This window comes from Cucumis melo, chromosome 8 (genome assembly GCF_025177605.1).
Source record: "Cucumis melo cultivar AY chromosome 8, USDA_Cmelo_AY_1.0, whole genome shotgun sequence".
NCBI classification, from domain to species: domain Eukaryota; kingdom Viridiplantae; phylum Streptophyta; class Magnoliopsida; order Cucurbitales; family Cucurbitaceae; genus Cucumis; species Cucumis melo.
In genome coordinates this window covers 1,766,332-1,786,264 of record NC_066864.1, presented here as the reverse complement: position 1 = coordinate 1,786,264, position 19,933 = coordinate 1,766,332, and the positions used below count along the sequence as shown (strand labels likewise).

Genomic DNA, 19,933 nt, shown 5'->3' with positions numbered 1-19,933 from the left:
ATGAACTTGTGTTTTTGACCCACCCCTTTACCTCCCCAACGCTGATTGCTTGATTGCTGATTGATGATTGGTGATTGGTGATTGGTGGGTTTATATCAAAGTGATGTTTATATATCCACGTCATATAACACAAACCCTTTGCACATCCCACATCACAACCAAACACCTTACACACCACATCAAAAAAAAATTATTCACCCTTGGTTTGTTCCGCTGTTAACAAAGTTAAATAGATGGGCATGCCACTCTTAAATATTATTTATTTCTTAGTTCCATTTTATTTATCCTTCAATCAATTTTTAATTTTGAATTTTTTCAAGTGATTTTTAATGCGTTAGAACCAATAATATAATATCTTCTAATAAAAGTGATGTCCTTGATTTATTAACCGTAATTTATTTACTTCTTGTACCAGTATATGGTGCTTAGTGTCATGGTTTGACATTTTATTAACACTTTAACGATTGTGTCAATGATGATTTTAGAGAACTAGTCAGATAAAGAGCTCATAATATTTATGGTGTAACTTGAACGTGATATATTATCTTGATTATAAAAAACATTGGTATGTAATGGTTGTTCAACTAATTAACTCGGTCATTAATCGTACTCTCGTTGTACACTATGTCATAAGTTATTGAAACAACTTTGTTTGTGGATCTAAGCAAAAATCCTAATAGAATTTTATGTTGGTTGACTCATAAAAGCGTTCTCACATGCTCATTTTGGACCTACAGGTTGACCTCATTTCTTCTATTTGTAGCCTGGTGATGATTTTATGAGTATGTATTCAATAAACGTTCCCTCTTTAGAATGATTGATTGGCACATATCCTCCAAGTTAGATACTTGACCAAATAATTTACCCAACCATAATACACACCACATTGTATTGTCAAATATTTGAACTAACAATTGCAAAGAAAGGAAACTATGTTAGTTAAACTTATATTGACATCTTGAACATGACTCAATTATTTTTTATTCATTTAGTTTAAAAGTATTTGCATATATTTACCCGTCATGGTAGTCATTTTGTCGGAGAATTAATACTTTTTATGGCAATAAAATTAAACATAACTTCGATTCATTTAAATCAATTAAGCTTGATTTTCGATAACATATATTTATAGATGAAAACAACAATGGAATTCAAAGCCAGCAAGACCAAAGTTAATTAAACACACACCACACAAAAGTAAGTAAGTAAAAAAAAAAAAAGAAAAAAGAAAAATTCTCCCCAAGTTCAAAAGATCTTAATAACCTGCATGCATGCACAAAAACGGTAAAACAAGATAGAAGTCAACCCATCCTTAGATGTTTGAGGCAAGAATTATCTAAAACTATAATAACCACCCCTAGCTATAAAAAATGTATTTAAAAGTTTATAATTAGTTAGAATAAATACTATTTCAAACCACTCCGTACAACGTCAATAATACTAAAGGAAAAATTAACAAAACAAAACATGTCTTTCCAAGTGAATGGAATTACAAAAAAAAAGAAAGAGTTAAACAAATATAGTTATCTTGTTGTCCATATCAAACTCAAATAAGAGTAAATTAGTCTTAATCCGTCAATTCAATTTTGTGAACCATCGAACTCATGATCGCATCACATAAACATATTCGGCTAACTAAAAAATCCGGAATAGTTTGACTAATTTTTGGGATGTTATTGAAAGCAAAGGTTCTTGCAATGTGCCGAGAAGCGACATAGTTTTAAAATTAAAAAGGCTTTAAAATGAGACAACGTTGGATAATTACAAAATCAACAAATGTCTGAGCTCAGAATCAATAAAAATTGATCGAATACTTCCAAAATAACTTCTTTTTTTTCGTTTTCACGTTGATGGAATTATTATTTTAAAATTTACAACACCAAATCCTCCCCTCATTTCCAAGCTTCCCATCTCCTCCATCCAATGCTTCTTCAAGCCACCTTTGTTCGCTGTCCAAACGACAAAACTTCATTCAGAGAGCAGAAAGAAGCAAATAATATTGATTTAGACAGTATATCAACTCTTTTCATGTTTTGAGCATAGGGCCTCCTTGAACCATTCAACAACATACTATCTTAAATCATCGACCGATTCAAATGTTTAAATTAACGAGGGATGACAAATTGAATATTATATCATTAAAAAAATAGGACTCACTCGTTTCTCTTCTTCCATCTTAGCCTTGATGTAAGAGTAAAGAGCTACTCCTGCAATTGCAATGCAGGTTCCAATACCAGTCTGTGTAGAGATTTTGTTACCTGCAAGCAGAAATTGTCATTGCAGCAACTGAAAGTAGAAAACTGAAATATATATACAAACTAAAAAAATGAAGTATTACCAAAGACAATGATGGAGAATCCAATCACAAATACACGTTTCAGCACATTTCCAACTGCATGAGTAAGTGGTGCTACCCTCTCCAAGGTGTTGGTTGCTAACTGTCAAGTTATCCAAAGCAATATTATTCTCTTAAAACAATGGAAATACACTGTCTCTCTTAGATATAAAATGAAATTAGGCAACGTACCTGATTGTAAAGGTGATAAAACATTCCTACCCAGAAGAGATCTGAGACGAATTTGGTTAGACCAACTTTGGCTATGGCATCATTGAAACCAAACTTTAGCAGTTGAGGTCCTTCCACCTATCAAGAACCACATGTAAGATTGTGAAAAATGATGTCTATTAGGTTTCGTTGAAAACCATTTCATTTTTTAATTATCTGTTTCTAAACTTTATGTTTCTTCTCTTCCTATTTTCTTATTATGGTCTTCTAAGTCAGATTCTAAAAACCAAAAAAAATTTTTTTTTTTTAGTTTTCAATTTTTGGAATGGTTTTAGAAACAGGGTAGAAAAATGGATAACAAAACAAAGAATTTTAATGGTAAATAGTCAATCAACACTCTCCCTCACTTCACTTCAGCTTAAAAGTTTGTAAAATGTCAATCGAGAGGGCAATATTGATTTGGGAGCAAATGTAACACAAATACGCTGCACTAATACCATGTTAAATCACCCATCTTCAATCATATTGTAAATTTAATTTGATCAATGCATCAGCATCGTAGCAGAGAGAAACTTACGATCACAGCAGGTGGAATGCAGAAAAGGAGAGCAATAATGGAAATATAGGCATAGACGTTCGTGCTGTCCATGTCAGTCTGTCAACAAACCATATAGATTAGTTCCAGTTAAAAAAGTCAGAGTCTAAAAGAATCAAAGGGAAGTTAGGTCGAAGATAACCATGGCTTTCTTTGAATAAATGCTTCTGTAGGTAAAGGAAATATTGGAAATCATAGCACTAATGAAACCAGTCCAGTTAAATGAAAGCTCAGTCAAGGATGCCATTGACACACCTGCATTGATCAAAATCCAAGCAAAAGTATCATCACATGAAACCAAATCTATATGACAACACAAGGAACCTCAACCGCAAAGTAGTTTTATGGGTTCATATTATGCATCAAAATGCAGCTAAAGGGAAAAGGGTTTTACCAATGACAACAGGAGCCAATGAAAGCCACAAGGTAATGGGAATGGATTGCCCCAAAATAAATTGAGAAGCGGCAGCGTTAAAGAATGGTTCCAGAGCTGAAAAATGAATCAACAAAATTTTCATGAAAACAACAAAATCCAGGAACGTGATCTGGTTCATCAGTAAATTTGGTAGTTTACCTTTGATCGTGTGAGTGAATGAGACAGCAACAGCTGCGAATGAGACATTGCTAGTGACATGGCCAAGTGCATGACAGAAAGCTACAGGGATCAGCAACTTCAGGAGGGTTGAATCAATAGGCTGCAAGCCAAAACACATGTTAGCAATCACTTGTGTGAAATAGAGAGAACAGAGTTACCCTTATACCAAGGGCAGAGAAAATAACTGAATTAGCTTTTGACACTGTCAAAGCTTAAGCTACGATAAATTTAATTGTATCAATATTTTAACACTCTTAGCCATCCGTTGGATTAAAACTTTTGAAGAAGTTTCAATAGTTAGATCTATATTAATCGGTGATTAAATGGCATTACAAAGGTTCAAATATTAAACGTCCTATCCTAGATTTTTAGTACAACGAAAAGTTTAAGCCGATAAATTAAAGAAAATTTAATTATATCCATACTTTAGAAAATACATTGTCATACAAGATTACCATACTGGCAATATTTTCATTGAAAAACAGACTCCCAAAAACTATAGAAAACCATGCTAATTATAAAAAAATTCATGAATTGATAGTTCAATCTTTAGATTACTAAGTTGCATTTACTTGTGAGTGCTATATTTTACCGCACATTATATAATCTATTCACTTAAAAATATAATTTATTTGACCATTTTACACTTTCCTTTTCTTTTTTTCCCCTTTACAACGTAGCTTCAAATAAACATGGTTACAAAGATTACAGAAGTTATATTGTCATTTTCGAAATAAATAAAGGAGAAAAAAATTTCAATCAAAACTGCAATGACATCGTTTAGACTATAGTACTGTCTCAATCTAAATACTCATTATATTAGGTAATTACTTTCAAAACAGCCCTACCAATTAGACTACCAATACTACTAAATTTGAAGAAAACAAGACTAATAAACAGACTAAAAAAACTAAATTGGGTATGAAAAAGTTAAAAATAACAATTTTAATGAAAGAAAAAGACAAAATTGGCATATTGGGCTATAGAAAGAGTTGACTTACTGCTCGCTTAGGAAGACCCACTGCCCAGCTTATCAAACAGTACACAACCCCAACAACTAAATGGATCACCGACACAAAACTGGAACGTAAACAAATATTAATAACAATATTAAAAAAAAAAAAAGAAGAAGAAGAAGAAGAAAAATACAGGGATGAAAATGTAAATTGGAAATACATACTATGGATAGGGGAAGTAATTATATATCTTCTTATTGAGGATATTGAAAATCACGTTCAAAAAGTACCTACAAAACAGAAAGGACAACACGGTAATTTCACACAACCAAGCTCAAACTTGCCGCAACGTAATAATTACCACCCGGCCTTCGCCGTGCAAAACACGTGACCAACAATTAAACCCACCACATGAAGAAGAAAAATCCGGTGACCAACGCCGGGTACTTCTCGAGGAAACCTACCGGAGCAACCTTCGCCTCTCTGCAAGAATTTTAAAAAAGAAAACAAAAAATGAGTTGAAAGATGAATCTGGGAGCCGGTCCGGTTCATAACGGAGGAGACGAACCTCACCCGGCGGAATCGCTACCTCCGGCTGGAGAAGAGGAGGCCGCCGCAAAGGTAGGGCGAATAGTCTCACGTTTAGCCGAGACAAGATGCGGCGTATCGAGGAGCAAAGAGGGGCGGAGTTGTCTTCCCCAGATCAAGTTGGCTCCCTCGGCGATGGGCCTAGTGTGAACGAAGGCGACATGGTGGCTGTTAGTGGTGGCGTCTCTGTGCAACTTGCGGAGGGAGGGAATGCCGCCGGCGAAGGAGGTGGCGCGTGAGAGAAACTGGGACTCCATAACTTCAGGAGAAGCACAGAGAGAGAAAGAGTAGGAAATGTGGTTTGGTTGGGTAAGGCGAGGATTTATTCAGGAGGGGGCTTATCGCGAACCAATTTCTGGCGGTAATTCCATGAGAAGTCAGTATTATTGTACTGTTGGATTGGGTGGATGCAGGAGTAGAGTAAGAGACCGTGAAAGCGGCTGTTGAAAGGGTTGATGGTGGGGAGGGAGGGTTGAGGTGGCGGAAGATGGGAGAGTGAGATGAAGGGAGAGAGAGAGAGGGAGTGTGGATATTTCGTATTTGTGTGGAGGGGAGTGGGGATGTGGTGGGGTCCAGTTATCGGGAAAGAGAGCGAATGAGAGAAGGGATGGAGCTGAGTTGTCAAAATGTGAAGGAGGGTTGTTTTCCCTTCAGATATCTCCTTATCGTTTCCACTTCCAATGTCTTTCTTTCTGTGGTTTTACTTTTATCATATAAATTCATCACTAAATCCAAATAAATAAACCAAAAATATCAATATCAATATCAAAATGATTGATTATAATATACTATATACTTAGCAAAAACGGCTTAGGGTTTTCTCTTTTTTTGTTTTATCCTTCTATTTACTATTTTTGCTCACTTCCAACTTTGTGTTTTTAAAAATATCTTATTTTGAACTTCTCCGATTTAAAAAATTGTTATTTGTTTATTTATGTTGTTTATTTGATCAGGAGTTTAATATATATACTACACTCAATAAATTCTCGAAATGCTATAATTGTGTATTAAAAGTTTCTTTTATTCCAAATATATCTTTTAATATTTTTTATAAATTTAATTATATACTTCTAAATAAAAAAATGAAAAAAATTTATCACTCCAAGAAACTAGTAATCTTGTTGTCAGGTTTTGTTGAAAAATAATCTCCATACTGCATAGTCTATCTACATTTCAAGTGATGAGAGGGAAGGATGTTTGTTTTAATTAATAAAATAAGAATAAAAGAAAGTAATCAAATTTGTTTTCTTTTTTTTTTTCAAAAGAAACTTAATTTTTAAATTACGAAAAAACAAAATTCCAAAAAACACAATTTGTCTTTTAGAAACAAAATGTTAAAAAACATATATGGTTTTTGCTTTTTACAAACAAAAAAAAGTATAAAAATAGAATTTAAAAGAAGAAAAAATAGAAACAAAAATTAAAATGATTAACAAACTATATTATTTTTTTGTGATGCAGAAAATGGGGAGAGATCATAAAACCAAAGTGAATATATAGTAATTTGAGAGATTGTTTACTTTTTATTTAGTATACAAATATTAAAATTTTTAAAGGTCAATTTTTTGTGGGAATTTTTTTTAAATATAGTAAAATAAATTAAAATATTTACACAATGTTAACAAAATTTTGAATTTTATCGACGATAGACACTGATAGACTTATATTATTATCTATCAATATGACTAACGGAAGCATATCAGTTTCTATCATCAATAGAATTTGAAAATTTGTAATATATCGTAAATATTTTGTCATTTTTAATAATTTTTCTCCTCTTTTTTTTCCTAAAATTTTGAATTTACACTCATAGTCTTAATTTAAATATTTATTTTTAATTTTTGGATTAATATAATGTTTATTAATTAACTAAAATAATAATTGAATATAATAAAATTAATCTATACTCATTTCCCATCACTTTAAATTAATCGAAAGCATTTACATGATAATAATTAATTAACTAAAATTAACATTTAAAACCAAGGTGAGCTATTCAAATTAAATAGAAACTTAAAAGTAAAACATAATTGAAATAAAATAACATTTTAAAATGAAGGGGCCAAATGAACATATACAGACCATTCAACTAGAAACTATAATTAAAAACTTTTGAAAATAACTTCATTATTATTATTATTTTAGAGGTTTTTTTAAAAAAAATAAAAAAGACAAAATTATTTAGGTAAATATTTTATCAATTTTTCTACTGTATTTCTTTTATTTTTATTTATAAAAAGTTATTTAATTGTTTTTGAATACTCTCAGCAACAATTTCTTTTCTTAGTAAATACCGTATTTAATGTAATAAAAATAATCATTCTCATTCATAACTATTAAAGTTGCATCATATTTGAATTAAATACATTTAATATATATAGAGATATTGTTTTAAATGGTAAAATATTAAATATATTTATAATATAGTAAAATATCGCATCTTATTGATATATGTGTTAGTTTATCGTGGTTTATTGTTGATATAAAGTAAAATTTTACTATGTTTGTAGATAGTTTTGTTCATTTTGTTGCATTTGAAAACAAAACTCGATACTATTTATGAATACTAGAAAATTAAGAAGAAAAAAACAAATGAAATATAAACTTCAAAATTACTATGGACTCATCTAATTTTTTTAGGGTATGTTTGGGGTAAAAAGTGAGTTATTGTAATCATATATTACTATAGATGAGTTATAATAGTTTATACGAGAGGCGTAGATTATTGTAGTGGTTATAATAGTATGTTTTTATGATGTAAGTTATTTTAATTTGATAATGAAATAGTAAATAGCGTAACAAATAATAAAAAAATGATGAATGTCAAATAGTAAATAAATAAGGTTTTTAAAACATCGTGTGCCATAACTAATCCGAAATTTTTAAACAATATTTATTGTAGACATAATCCTTATCCTAAATTAACTTTAAAGTGTCGCTACTGTTACAATATACTGTTTGCTCATTAAATTATTGTTTGGCCAAATGAACAAGCTTAAATAGCTTAAGTCTCACATCTCACAAGTAGATATTATTTGAAATTTCAATGTCAAACCGAACATATTTTAATAAGCGATAATTATGAGATATGTATGGTTGAATCCCCTTCTCTAATTATACTAAAAAAAACACTTCAAGTTCCAACTATCAATATATTTTATGGGAATTTTACATGTAAAAATCATCCTAATTCAAAATTATTCTCACTCAAAACACTGAAGTATTCTAATAGAATTTGATACCCCAGTGTTGATGTGAAATATTATCCTAGATTAAAACTAAACGTGTGATCATATTTTTGTTTTCCATTAGAAGTATGAACAAGTTTTTAAAATCTATTATTGTTTATTTGAACGAAGTAATAGACGTATTTTGAATAATTCAAACCTTTAGGTTTAAGATAAGAACAAATGCTTCCTAATTGGTCAAAAACCTATCCATGCATGATATAAAATTTAGAATTATGCAAATGATCCATATTTCAACAAACTCTAACAGGAGATATCACAATTATTATTTTTTGGTTAAAAAGGCATTAAACTTGAGAATAATATTTTATTGAAATACGTTCTATCAACATCCTATTGTCTTTTTCTTATTAAGGGAAAGAAAAATGGACCCATTTGCTTCAGTTGTAGTGGAATGTAATGTGTACCAAATAGTAATTTAATCCTTCATATATATATATATATATATATATATATATATACATGTATGTATGCATATTTTGTTAATGTAGAATTTCAAAGGAATCATTTCTCCAAATTGATGAATTCGAGAAATATCAAAATGATTAATACTAATAAAAAGAATCATCAGAATCACACAAAGACACAAAGTATCTACGACTCCACGTTAGTGGCAACGGAGAGGAATTTCGGTGAATCACATAGTAACTTCGCCGCTAATTAGCAGAGACAGGGAAACCAATTCCATGGCGTTTGGTCGGAAAAACAACAAACAACATACTACAAAACACCCCAATGGCAACCGGCAAAGACGTCAAAATCTCCTCCGCCTGATCCGACGGCGTCGGGTAGAAACAGTTCACCACATTCTCATCAAACAGAGCAACAGCCGAGAAAACCAGAATCGACATGAAAGCATGCAGGAAATCAATAAACCTCAGCCGATACTTAGCCGCGACGGTCGGCGGAAGTTCCACGGAGCCGTCGATGACCCACAAGCCTCTGAAAGTGGCGAATCCATAGGAAACATTCCCCTGACTGTCTCTGAAACTATCCGTGAAACTCTGAAGAAAACAAGACAATCCACAGAGAGCAACGAGGCCGGCGGTGAGGTAGCGAGAAATTGAGTCGCAGTTGCCTTGATTGGTGAAAATGGGGGAAAGAAGTTGAAATGCGAGGACAGTTCCAGTAGGTAGAAGATTAGCCAGATTAGCAGTGCTTCGAAAGGTTTGAGAAATGGCTTTTTGGATGAGGGTTTTTTCATCTCTCGATGGGATGAACGTGGTTTCTCGCAAAAGGGGTTGTTTCTGATCAATACGAGATTGGGTTTCTTCATCGGCGGTTTTGATCTCCATGGGTGAGAGGTTGAAATTGGAATACAATCAGTAAAAGGGTTCAGTAGTTGATGAAAAATTGAAGAGTTTGAAGTGTATTAATACGAAGGAAGAAGTAGAAGATGAGTGTGGGAAAAGGGAGGTTAATGATGGCTTCAAAGCAATAAAGACAATAGAAAATTGGGATTGTAGAAAGAAAGAAAGAAAGAAGGGGGGATTTTGAAAATAGAAAGAAAGATGGAGTAAGATTTGGGTAAAGGAGTTTTGTTGCTTCACACATTTTGAGCAGTGGAGTTGTATGATTTTGTTAGGTATTGGGATTGTTCAAACTTGTAAGGAATATATACAGAATTTTGATTTTCTTCTTAATTCATTCTGAGCTTTCCAAATAATTAGGAACATTATATATCAATTGATTAATCATATTATTTTCCTTTGAAGTTAAAATAAATTTTCTATAATACTTGGGTCAGTCTTCGTCTTCACATTTCAAAAATGGTATGACCTTTAGAGTCTAGTTGTAATTCAAATGATTTTGTTATCTTTGGCTGTTGTTGACTCGTTTCCATGCTGTGTTAATTTACCATAACAAGGTGGCTTTGAAAACTTGGCAAGCTGAGAATTTTTAGACAAGAAAGTTTGAAAGTAACAGAAGTTTACCATAAAAAGACTACGTTTGCAAACTGAAAGAAAAAAAAAATTGTAAACAATTTAGTCCTCACATTTAAAAAACTGTCACACCTTTAGAATTAATTGTAAAATAATTTAACGATCTTTGGTTGTTGTTGTTGAGAAATATGAGTCAAAGGAAGTTCAAAAAGTAACAAAAAATTAGGGGAATTATTGAAGTATGGTTATTTTTGTAAAATTCAACTAAAAAACATTAAAAGGTTGGTATGCATGGGATTTTGAAGGAACTTGGAATGTTATACAGATTTTGAGGTTTTTGTTTTTGTTTTTGTTTTTGTTTTTGTTTTTTTGAATGATTTTATCATAATCTTCTTCAACAGCGACCAGGATTTCCTGCTAAGTTACTGTTTCATTCAACTCCCATTCTGACTCTTTTCACCATTGTAATTCAAAAACTTGATCTTCTTCTCTGCCTCCCATGCCTTTCTGTTCCTTCCTTTTCCTCCTCTGTTTTCCTCTGTTTTCCTTCGCCCTCAATCAAGAGGGTCATATTCTTCAGGCCTTTAAGCGCTCTATAGAGGATCGTAACCATGTCTTCACTTCCTGGAATGCAACTGACCCTGATCCCTGTTCATGGAATGGTGTCACATGTGATGATCGTCGTCAAGTCATTTCCCTCGAGCTCATCAGCTCTGCTATTTCTTCTACTTTCCCTCTTCAACTCTGTAAGCTTCCACATCTTCTTTACCTTTCTCTTTACAATAATACCTTCCATTCCATTCTTCCTCCTGCCATTTCCAACTGTAGTACTCTTGAGTTTCTTGACCTTGGCCAAAATCTCCTCACCGGTCCTATCCCTCCCTCAATTGCTGATTTGCGTAATCTTCGTTACTTGGATTTGTCCGGCAACAATTTCTCCGGCCGAATACCTGCCACTTTCGGTCGGTTTCAGCAACTAGAGGCGTTTTCGCTTATTTCGAATCTTGTGGGTGGTACCATTCCTCCGTTTCTTGGGAACATTACTTCTCTTAGGATGATGAATTTGTCTTACAACTCGTTTGACCCTGGGAGAATCCCACCGGAGTTGGGTAATCTGGTGAATCTTGAGGTTCTTTGGTTGACGGGTTGTAAATTACGAGGGGAAATTCCCGACACGTTTAGCGGGCTCAAGAACCTCGTTCTTCTGGATTTGAGCAGTAACAATCTTACTGGGGCGTTCCCGATAGCGCTAACGGAGTTAACCCATGTGACCCAGATTGAGTTGTTTGGCAATTCTTTGTCCGGCGCGTTACCAGATACGTTTTCGAAACTCCAGGCGTTGCGTATGTTCGACGTCTCAATGAATAATTTTTCCGGGCCAATTCCAAGTAGCTTGTTTGAGTTGCCGCTTGAAAGTCTTAATGTGTTTAAGAATAATTTCGAGGGTAGCTTGCCGGAAAGCATGGCGAAGTCGAGGTCCTTGATAGAGATGAAGCTATTTGCGAACAAATTCACGGGGTCTTTACCAGCGGATTTGGGAAAATATTCGGCTCTGGAATCGTTGGACATTTCGGACAACTTCTTTTCCGGCAGTATTCCCGAGGGCTTGTGCCAAAAGGGAGCATTGACGGAGATAATGGTGATCAACAACCGATTTTCCGGCGAACTCCCATCAAGTCTCGGCAATTGCCACAGTCTGACCAGGATCCGATTAGGGAACAACAATTTTACTGGTCCTGTACCAGAAAACATATGGGGACTTCCAGATGTTTCTCTTCTCGAACTTGCAAACAACACCTTCTCGGGCACAATCTCAAAGAAAATAGGCAATTCCAAGATGTTGAGTATGATTCTTATTTCTAATAACAATTTCTCAGGAACAATTCCAAAGGAGATTGGTTCTTTGAAGAATCTGGTCGAGTTTTCTGCTGATCATAACAAATTCATCGGAAATATCCCTAACAGCATTATGAAATTGGATCGGCTAGCTAAGTTAGATCTTCAAAACAACAAGCTTTCCGGGTTGCTCGACCACAGGCTTGATGCCTGGAGGAGGTTGAGTGAACTCAATTTGGCCAATAATAACTTCTCTGGGAAAATTCCCCCGGAAATTGCTTTCTTGCCAGTGCTTAATTACCTTGATCTTTCAGGCAATCAGTTTTCTGGAGAAATCCCACATGGCTTACAGAATTTGAACCTCAATGTTCTAAATTTATCATACAACCACTTAACTGGAATACTTCCTTCCTATTTTGAGAGAACAATGTACAAAAATAGCTTTCTGGGTAATCCTGGATTGTGTAAGGGGGAAAATGATGCGTGTGATCAAATTCATTCTTCAAGAAGTGGAGGAAGAGGTAGAGGAAAAGAAGAATGCGATGAGGAAGGAGGTTGCGTTTGGCTACAGCGATCTATCTTTGTATTTGTAGGTGTGACTCTCTTTGTGGGAGCGATCTTATTCCATGTCAAGTACAAGACAAGAAGTCTCGACATCAAATCAAAGTGGACAATGACATCGTTCCAAAAGCTTTCTTTTGACTATGACGACTTTGTGGGTTCCCTGGATGAAGACAATGTGATAGGCAGTGGAGGCTCTGGCTTAGTTTACAAGATCGTTCTCTCCAATGGCGAAACCATTGCGGTTAAAAAACTTTGGTCTGAGTTGCCTGACGATCGCAACAGCACTGATCTCGAGAATAATTGGAGTGAAGTTAATGTTTTTGATGCAGAAATAATGACTTTGGGTGAAATCAGGCATAAAAACATAGTGAAACTTTTGTGTTGTTGTACTAATGGAGAATGCAAGCTTTTGGTCTATGAATACATGCCTAATGGGAGCTTAGGTGATATGCTTCATGGCAGTAAACGTGAGTTATTGGATTGGCAAACAAGATACAAGATAGCCTTGGATGCTGCTGAGGGGCTTTCTTATCTTCATCATGATTGTGTTCCTCCAATTGTACACAGAGATGTCAAGTCCAATAACATCTTGTTGGATGCCGAATTTGGAGCAAAGATAGCAGATTTCGGAATAGCTGTGACCGTCGATATATCTAAGGATAAATCCACGTCAGTGATTGTTGGTTCTTGTGGTTATATTGCCCCAGGTGCGTTTCTCTCATCTACATGTCAATCATTCAACTATTATGATTTCGTTAGTTTTACAATTGAGAACTAATCACTTCTCATGAATGATAACGTGATTTCATTTAAGGCATCAAATTTATTGACCTTGTACTACTTGTGCTTTGCAGAGTATGCTTATACATTGAATGTAAACGAAAAGAGCGACATCTTTAGCTACGGGATGGTAATCCTTGAATTGATAACAGGGAGGCGGCCAACTGACCTCGAATGCGAAGAAAACAACTTGGTCAAATGGGTATCCACCAATTTAGAAGGGGAAGGCCTCAACCATATTTTAGACCCCAAATTGGATTCCTCACACCGGGAGGAAATGTTGAAGGTCCTCAAAATTGGCCTCCTATGCACCGACCCTCTACCTATCAACCGCCCACCCATGAGACGAGTGGTTACAATGTTGTTAGAAGTTCGTATGGATTGCAATTCGATTATTGCAAGAAGAAAAGGAAGAATGACTCCATATGATTTCGAGGATAGTGAAAATGTGGTATAGTTCTTAAGTCGAACATCGTCATTTTAAAAAGTAAAGGCAGAGAATGGAGGCAAACACTGGCAAAGAAAAAAGTGCAGTGAAGTTCATAATTACCTTGAGCTTTTCACATTCTGCAATGTGTTCTTGCAAAAATATTTGATGGCTCATAAAGGTCTCATGATTTTTGATGTACATAAGGCTTTCAAGTCTCTTGATCAACTGGGTTGCTGCTCTTATCTTTAGACCAATGCTTCAACATATTCTTTTCTCCTTGTGCTGAGAAATGAGAATTCTCCTTCCCTTCTTCAAATATTCTTTTTGGTAGGCTCATCATTTTTCTTTCTTTCTTTCTGTGAAATGTCTATTCTCTCAAGAACAATATGGTTTTCTGCCAAATATGTCTAGGGGAATATTTTTTAGTTTATGCTCCAAGCCATAATTACTTCATTTTAGTTTCTTTTGTATTTGAAAGCAAATTCTTTTATTCTATTATTCTTTCATTCAAACCTTAAATCAACATTTTTTTTAATTTTAGAATACGTGCTAAATCGAACTTCTAATCGATCTTATATAATATTTAGTTTCGTACGTTTTTTATAACTCTAGTCATTCTTTAATATTTTTAAGTAAGAAAATTTGAGTTTCTAAATTAGTCTATAGATTAGTCCGGTTGAGATATTCTAATTAAAACATTAAATTAAATTCATTAAAGAAAAAATATTTTAAATAAAAAAATTATTAAAAATATTCATAAATATAACAAATTTCATATTGTATCAATAATATATAAAATCTTTATCTAATTAATAAAATATAAAATTTAAACTTAAATTACATTATTTAATTCTTAAACTTAGGGCTCGGTAAAATTTATTAATTCACTAAACACAAAATTAGGACTTTAAAGTTTTATCAAATATAAAATAAAATTTGAAATTTATGGAACACAAAATTAAAATTTTTACCAAAGAAAATTATTAGAAACTTTTCGAAAGTTAAATAGGAAAAATAAATACAAATATAAAAACTCTAAAGTATGTGAACTATTTTTGTAAAGAAAATAAAGAAATAATTATTAAAGGACTCAAACTAGCTGAACCAATATGAATGATTATTGAATTAGGTGTAGTTAAATTTTAGAAATGTGGTTAGACAAATTAATAAGTGGAATAATTAAAATTGAGTACTAAAAGTTTGTTATTAAACCAAAACCAAAACACATGCACTTTTTATAAAAAGTATAGCATAATTAAATGCTTTGAGGTATCATCAACTCAAAGTCAAACACATTGTCCCACAAAAGAAAATCAAATAATAAACCCCATGGCCACGTCGGTGCCATGCAACAACACATTTCTTCCCATTGCATCTGTCAATAACAAAAATATTACTTACTCGATTTAATCAAATCTCATATTTAGGGGATTCGATCACCTTGGAGAGGATGAAGTTAAGTTAAACTTGGGTCATCTATTTTCAATTTATGACATCACACACCATAAATTTAAAAAGGAAAGAACAAAAAAAAAAAAAAAAAAAAAGTTTGACATTTTGCATTTGATTAAGTAGCGGAAGCAGCCAACTATGAACAACCACAACTAAACTACAAAAACTTCAACTTTTCTCACCCAATTTTCAAACCCTTTGAACATCCTCAATCTCTCTGTTTTCCCTTCTCAAAATTCTCTCATCTTTTTCATGGCCCAATCCCCAATTCTTCTCTTTTTCTAACAAACAATAAACAAAAATGAATCAACACCAGAAACTTGCTTATTACTTCATCTTAGCACTCTGTTCTTCATCTTTCATCGCTCTTCTCTCTGTTCTCCTCTTCTTCCTATGTAGAAACCACTCTCATCGTCAACTCTCCGACGAGTCCCCGCCACCGCCTGCAAAGCCCTCTGCTCGACCTCACACGCTAATCGACATCTACACCGCCACCGAAGGTTTCACCCACCGCCGCGTCATTGGTGAAGGCCGATTAGGCACAGTCTATGCTGCCTTATCGGAAACAGGGGAACTCATCGCCGTCAAAAGAATCTACCCATGGTTGGTTTTAAGCAATAATAATGCTGGATTTGGGTTCTCTTCAGTAATCAAATCCCTCTCTTCCGCTCAACACCCAAATCTTGTCTCCATCACTGGCTACTCAGAAGCCCCCGGTGAACGAATCATCGTTATGGAGTACGCCGGCGCCGTGAATTTAGACATGTACTTACATCAAAACCCAGATGGGGCATTTCTTTTGAATTGGAAACATCGTGTGAAAATCGCAGCAGGGGCAGCCAGAGGACTTCAATACTTACACGAATCGATGGCGCCGAGCGTGATCCATGGGTGCGTGAAGCCATCAAACATACTAATCGATGCCGAATTCATCCCGAAACTCAGCGATTACGGGCTGAATTACTTGGCGGCGAGAGAGAAAAGGGGGTTGGTGGGTTATGTGGACGATGAGTACTGGAAAGGAAAGAGCGGACAGGGGAATTGCAAGGAGAACGATGTGTACGGATATGGGGTTGTGTTGTTGGAGCTTTTGAGTGGAAGGGGTTGTGAAGAAGGATGGTTGGTGAAATGGGCGCTGCCCTTGATAAAAGAGATGAGATTCAGTGAAGTCTTGGATCCGAGAATTGAATATCCATCTGATTTGAAGCCATTGATGAGAATGGGGAAGGTGGCGTTGGCTTGTGTGGGGAATTGTAGAAAGAGCAGACCGGTGATTGGTCAAGTGGTTGCCATTTTGAATAATTTGGAAACTCAGGTATGTATTTGAATTTTTTTTTTGTTTGAATTATGGATTGAAACAAATTTGAAATTGTCTCCTCTCCAAAATTCCTTCTTTCTTTTTTTAATGTAGATATCATACATTTAATTACATAATTCATATGAATCTCTCCAATGAACAAAATAATATCTATTGTTTATAGTCCTATCTTCTCCATAGTTCTTGTAGTTGTAGCCTACAGGTAAATAAATATATATTTTTTTTTTTAAATAAAAAAAGGTTAAGTAAAATAATGTATTCATTCGATTTCTAGATTTTAAAATTCATTCTTAAACTTGAAAATAGATTTATGTTTCATAGCATTGATTACATTTTCATCCATATATTTTCATGTCCTGGGGACGATTCTACTAAAAATTTCAATAGAAACATAAAAAAAAAAAAATAACAAAATATAACTAATATCAATATGTTATTAAATTATAGATAATATAAACCTTTTGACTCAAATTATATATATATGTAAAAAAAAAACCATTTTTTTTTTAAAAAAATTGATTATTCTCAAAAAAGTAATTCATTTAAGCTAATTTTTAAAAAATGTTTGCTATATTCAGTTGTAACGTTGGCCAACAATTCCCATCTCATATGGTTGAAAAGTACATTGAAGTTGGAAGGAAAAGGATTGAAGCTGAGAAAAATATGCATAGTTGGACAAATTAATCGATGAAATTAGAAAAGAGTTTGAGAAATTGACTTTTAGATATAAAAAGAAAAGTGGGTTTCAAGAAGTTCATATACTTCACCTCAAACCTAATCTTCATTCAATTCCCAAGAAAACCAAACAAAATATCAGAATTCTTTGACTCAGCAAAATTAATTATAATTGGAAAGGGACTTTGGTTGCAACTTTGAAATAAAAATGTGGTATTTACTTGGAATTTTCTTATGTATAAATTAAAAATGGAGGATTTGTTTGGCGGTGAGAGAGAAGGACGACCCACTCCTTCAACCAATCTTTGTTTCCCATTTGACCAAAATGGGGGTTCCCTACTTGACTCGTGGCCAAGTGTTTGCCAACCATAACTTAGCTATGTGTTGAGCATCAAAGATCCCTCCAAGTTAATTAATTAGTAACAAATTTTTGTGTTTCCACCATTAAAAGGGACGTCCTATAATGCAAATTAATTACATTGAGGGCAACAATAAAGTTATATATTAATTGTGTTGGACATTTGTATTTGTCAAATTTCGTGTTAATTGGGAATTCTTATTATTGTATCATTACAACAATGACAAATAATTTCCAAATAAATATATAGAATAAATGATATAATGTATAAAGAATTACCAAAGTTGGATATGGTGGTTGGATTTTTCTCTTTGGTTTTCGACACCAAATAAGATATGTATTTCTTTTTTATTACAATCAAAAGTTAGATGGAAGGTACGAGATGCCAATTTAGCTAGGCTTGGTTAATTACTTCTTTGCTGACTTCAAAAATGGAGCACACCCAAATTTGAGTAGTAACTATAAAAGCAAATATTCAAATCCACCTATCCTTCCTTACTTTTTCTTTTCTTTTTTTTTTCTCTATAAAACAAAAAATTCTTAGTAATTAAAACGTTTGTATAACAATTTTCTTGATAAAAAACTATCTTGAGCTAAGCAATAAATTACAAAGAAAAAAAAACACATGAAAATGTTCAACCGCACCTATAGAAATAATTAAGTATAGACTAAAAAACGTAGCATATGTACATATAGTAAAATGGTAATCAAGTTAACATGGTCAAAATTACCAATTACCACATGGATATCCTCATCGGAATTAAGAATATACACTCTAAAACTAAAATCTTAAATAAAAAAAATGGTTGATTTATTTTTCAACAAAAGAAATCAAACTTTCGATCTTTAATAAAAGACCGTGTTAATTATCGTTTACTTGTTAAGGGGTACTTTTAAACAAAAATATGCATATGATAAGAAGAGAAACACCCAAATAGATATTTTTCTAATAATCAAAATTCTAATGATCTTTTGAGCATGTGCAAATTGTTTCTTATAAATCTTGTTTGATAGAAATATTATCCTTACCACCTTTTTTATTTATTTATGCAAGAACCATATGATGTGGTTGAATCATCAAAATTAAACATTTCTTAATTGCCATTTTCAAGTTTGGCCCTATATATATACTTAAAGTTAACACCAAAATCAATTTAAGCTCTAACACAATACAAAATTTTGTAAAAAATGGATTCAAAAGATTTCCTTTTGGCAAATATAAAGGTATCGAATTTCCAAAAGATACCGATAGTAAAGTAAGTTATTCACTGAATTATATATAGACTGGAATTTGTAAATACAGTAAAATAGTTAGGATTATAGAGTTATTATTATTATTGTAAAGTTAATATCTTAATGTGTATTAAAAAAATTTCAATGCTTTTAACTATGAGTTATATAATATGTGATATTCTAGGTGAGGCCACACTTGAAAGGTGTTTCCAATCTTTTAACAAAACAACCACTTTTTCTCACATCTAGAGGGTTAAAGTAAATGACGAATTATAAAAAGATGAATTATAAAAAGAACAAAAACAATTACCTTAATTAGTAATGTGAATATAATATAATTATTAATCGAGCATTTTCATTTATTTCAAAACTTACATGGTTTATTTATTTTATTAATCTTCTTAAAAATATGAGTATCATCCATTGATCACACTTTCATAAAATTGATATTTCCATATCTTTATCATTTTAAGCCGAGACTAAAGAATCAATTACCATTAATATCAAATACGCATTAATTATAAATTTCTTGTCTACTGTTTGAAATATAATGTTTGAGTAAGAGGATCTCACTGCTGAATCAATTAGTCTACTAGTGGAGAGAAAAATTAACAAACTCTAACCTAATTCGTATATTCGTATTTGACTTAATTGTTATTTGCTTGACTTAATTATGATTTTGACTTTATAATCTAGGCCCTAGGGGACTACACAGTACAAGTTTTGTAATATTAAATTGATAGTTTCGACTCTATAATCTAAAATTTTCTTTGTAATTCATAAAAAAGTTCTCTCGTACAGCTTCATTTATTAGCGAGCATAAGTATAGGGTATCACTGCTGAATGTTTAATTATTAATTTCTTAGCACACTTTTCTTTTTTTTCTTTTTGCTTTGCTTTGTCTACGTCTAGTGTG

At 33.0% G+C, this 19,933-nt stretch overlaps 4 protein-coding genes across 5 annotated transcripts; 2 read left to right on the top strand and 2 right to left on the bottom strand.

Moving 5' to 3' along the window:
* Positions 1-1,653: 1,653 nt before the first annotated feature.
* On the bottom strand, positions 1,654-5,751 carry LOC103484496 (triose phosphate/phosphate translocator, chloroplastic). 2 transcript variants are annotated; one of them, XM_008441587.3, is made up of 12 exons: positions 5,226-5,751; positions 5,061-5,135; positions 4,877-4,942; positions 4,698-4,776; positions 3,676-3,796; positions 3,496-3,591; positions 3,244-3,356; positions 3,084-3,161; positions 2,528-2,644; positions 2,339-2,438; positions 2,158-2,258; positions 1,654-1,949 (listed from the first exon to the last, which is right to left on the bottom strand). In XM_008441587.3, the coding sequence occupies exons 1-12, from the start codon at positions 5,495-5,497 to the stop codon at positions 1,932-1,934; spliced, it is 1,236 nt and encodes a 411-aa protein (XP_008439809.1). In that variant the 5' UTR covers positions 5,498-5,751; the 3' UTR covers positions 1,654-1,931. The 2 variants fall into 2 exon arrangements, with proteins under 2 accessions (XP_008439809.1, XP_016899378.1); XM_017043889.2 differs by having other exon boundaries at positions 5,221-5,370.
* Positions 5,752-8,890: 3,139 nt separating this feature from the next.
* Positions 8,891-10,251, bottom strand: LOC103484494 (protein DMP6). The gene has a single exon (XM_008441585.3). It carries the CDS (start codon positions 9,781-9,783, stop codon positions 9,145-9,147), a length of 639 nt encoding a protein of 212 aa, XP_008439807.1. The 5' UTR covers positions 9,784-10,251; the 3' UTR covers positions 8,891-9,144.
* LOC103484493 (receptor-like protein kinase HSL1) lies at positions 10,211-14,439 on the top strand. The gene is made up of 2 exons (XM_008441584.3): positions 10,211-13,478; positions 13,626-14,439. The coding sequence occupies exons 1-2, from the start codon at positions 10,871-10,873 to the stop codon at positions 14,006-14,008; spliced, it is 2,991 nt and encodes a 996-aa protein (XP_008439806.2). The 5' UTR covers positions 10,211-10,870; the 3' UTR covers positions 14,009-14,439.
* A 1,121-nt stretch (positions 14,440-15,560) lies between these two features.
* On the top strand, positions 15,561-17,996 carry LOC103484492 (probable serine/threonine-protein kinase PBL7). Its single transcript, XM_008441583.3, has 2 exons — positions 15,561-16,748; positions 17,330-17,996. The coding sequence occupies exons 1-2, from the start codon at positions 15,735-15,737 to the stop codon at positions 17,333-17,335; spliced, it is 1,020 nt and encodes a 339-aa protein (XP_008439805.2). The 5' UTR covers positions 15,561-15,734; the 3' UTR covers positions 17,336-17,996.
* The last annotated feature ends 1,937 nt before the right edge of the window (positions 17,997-19,933 follow it).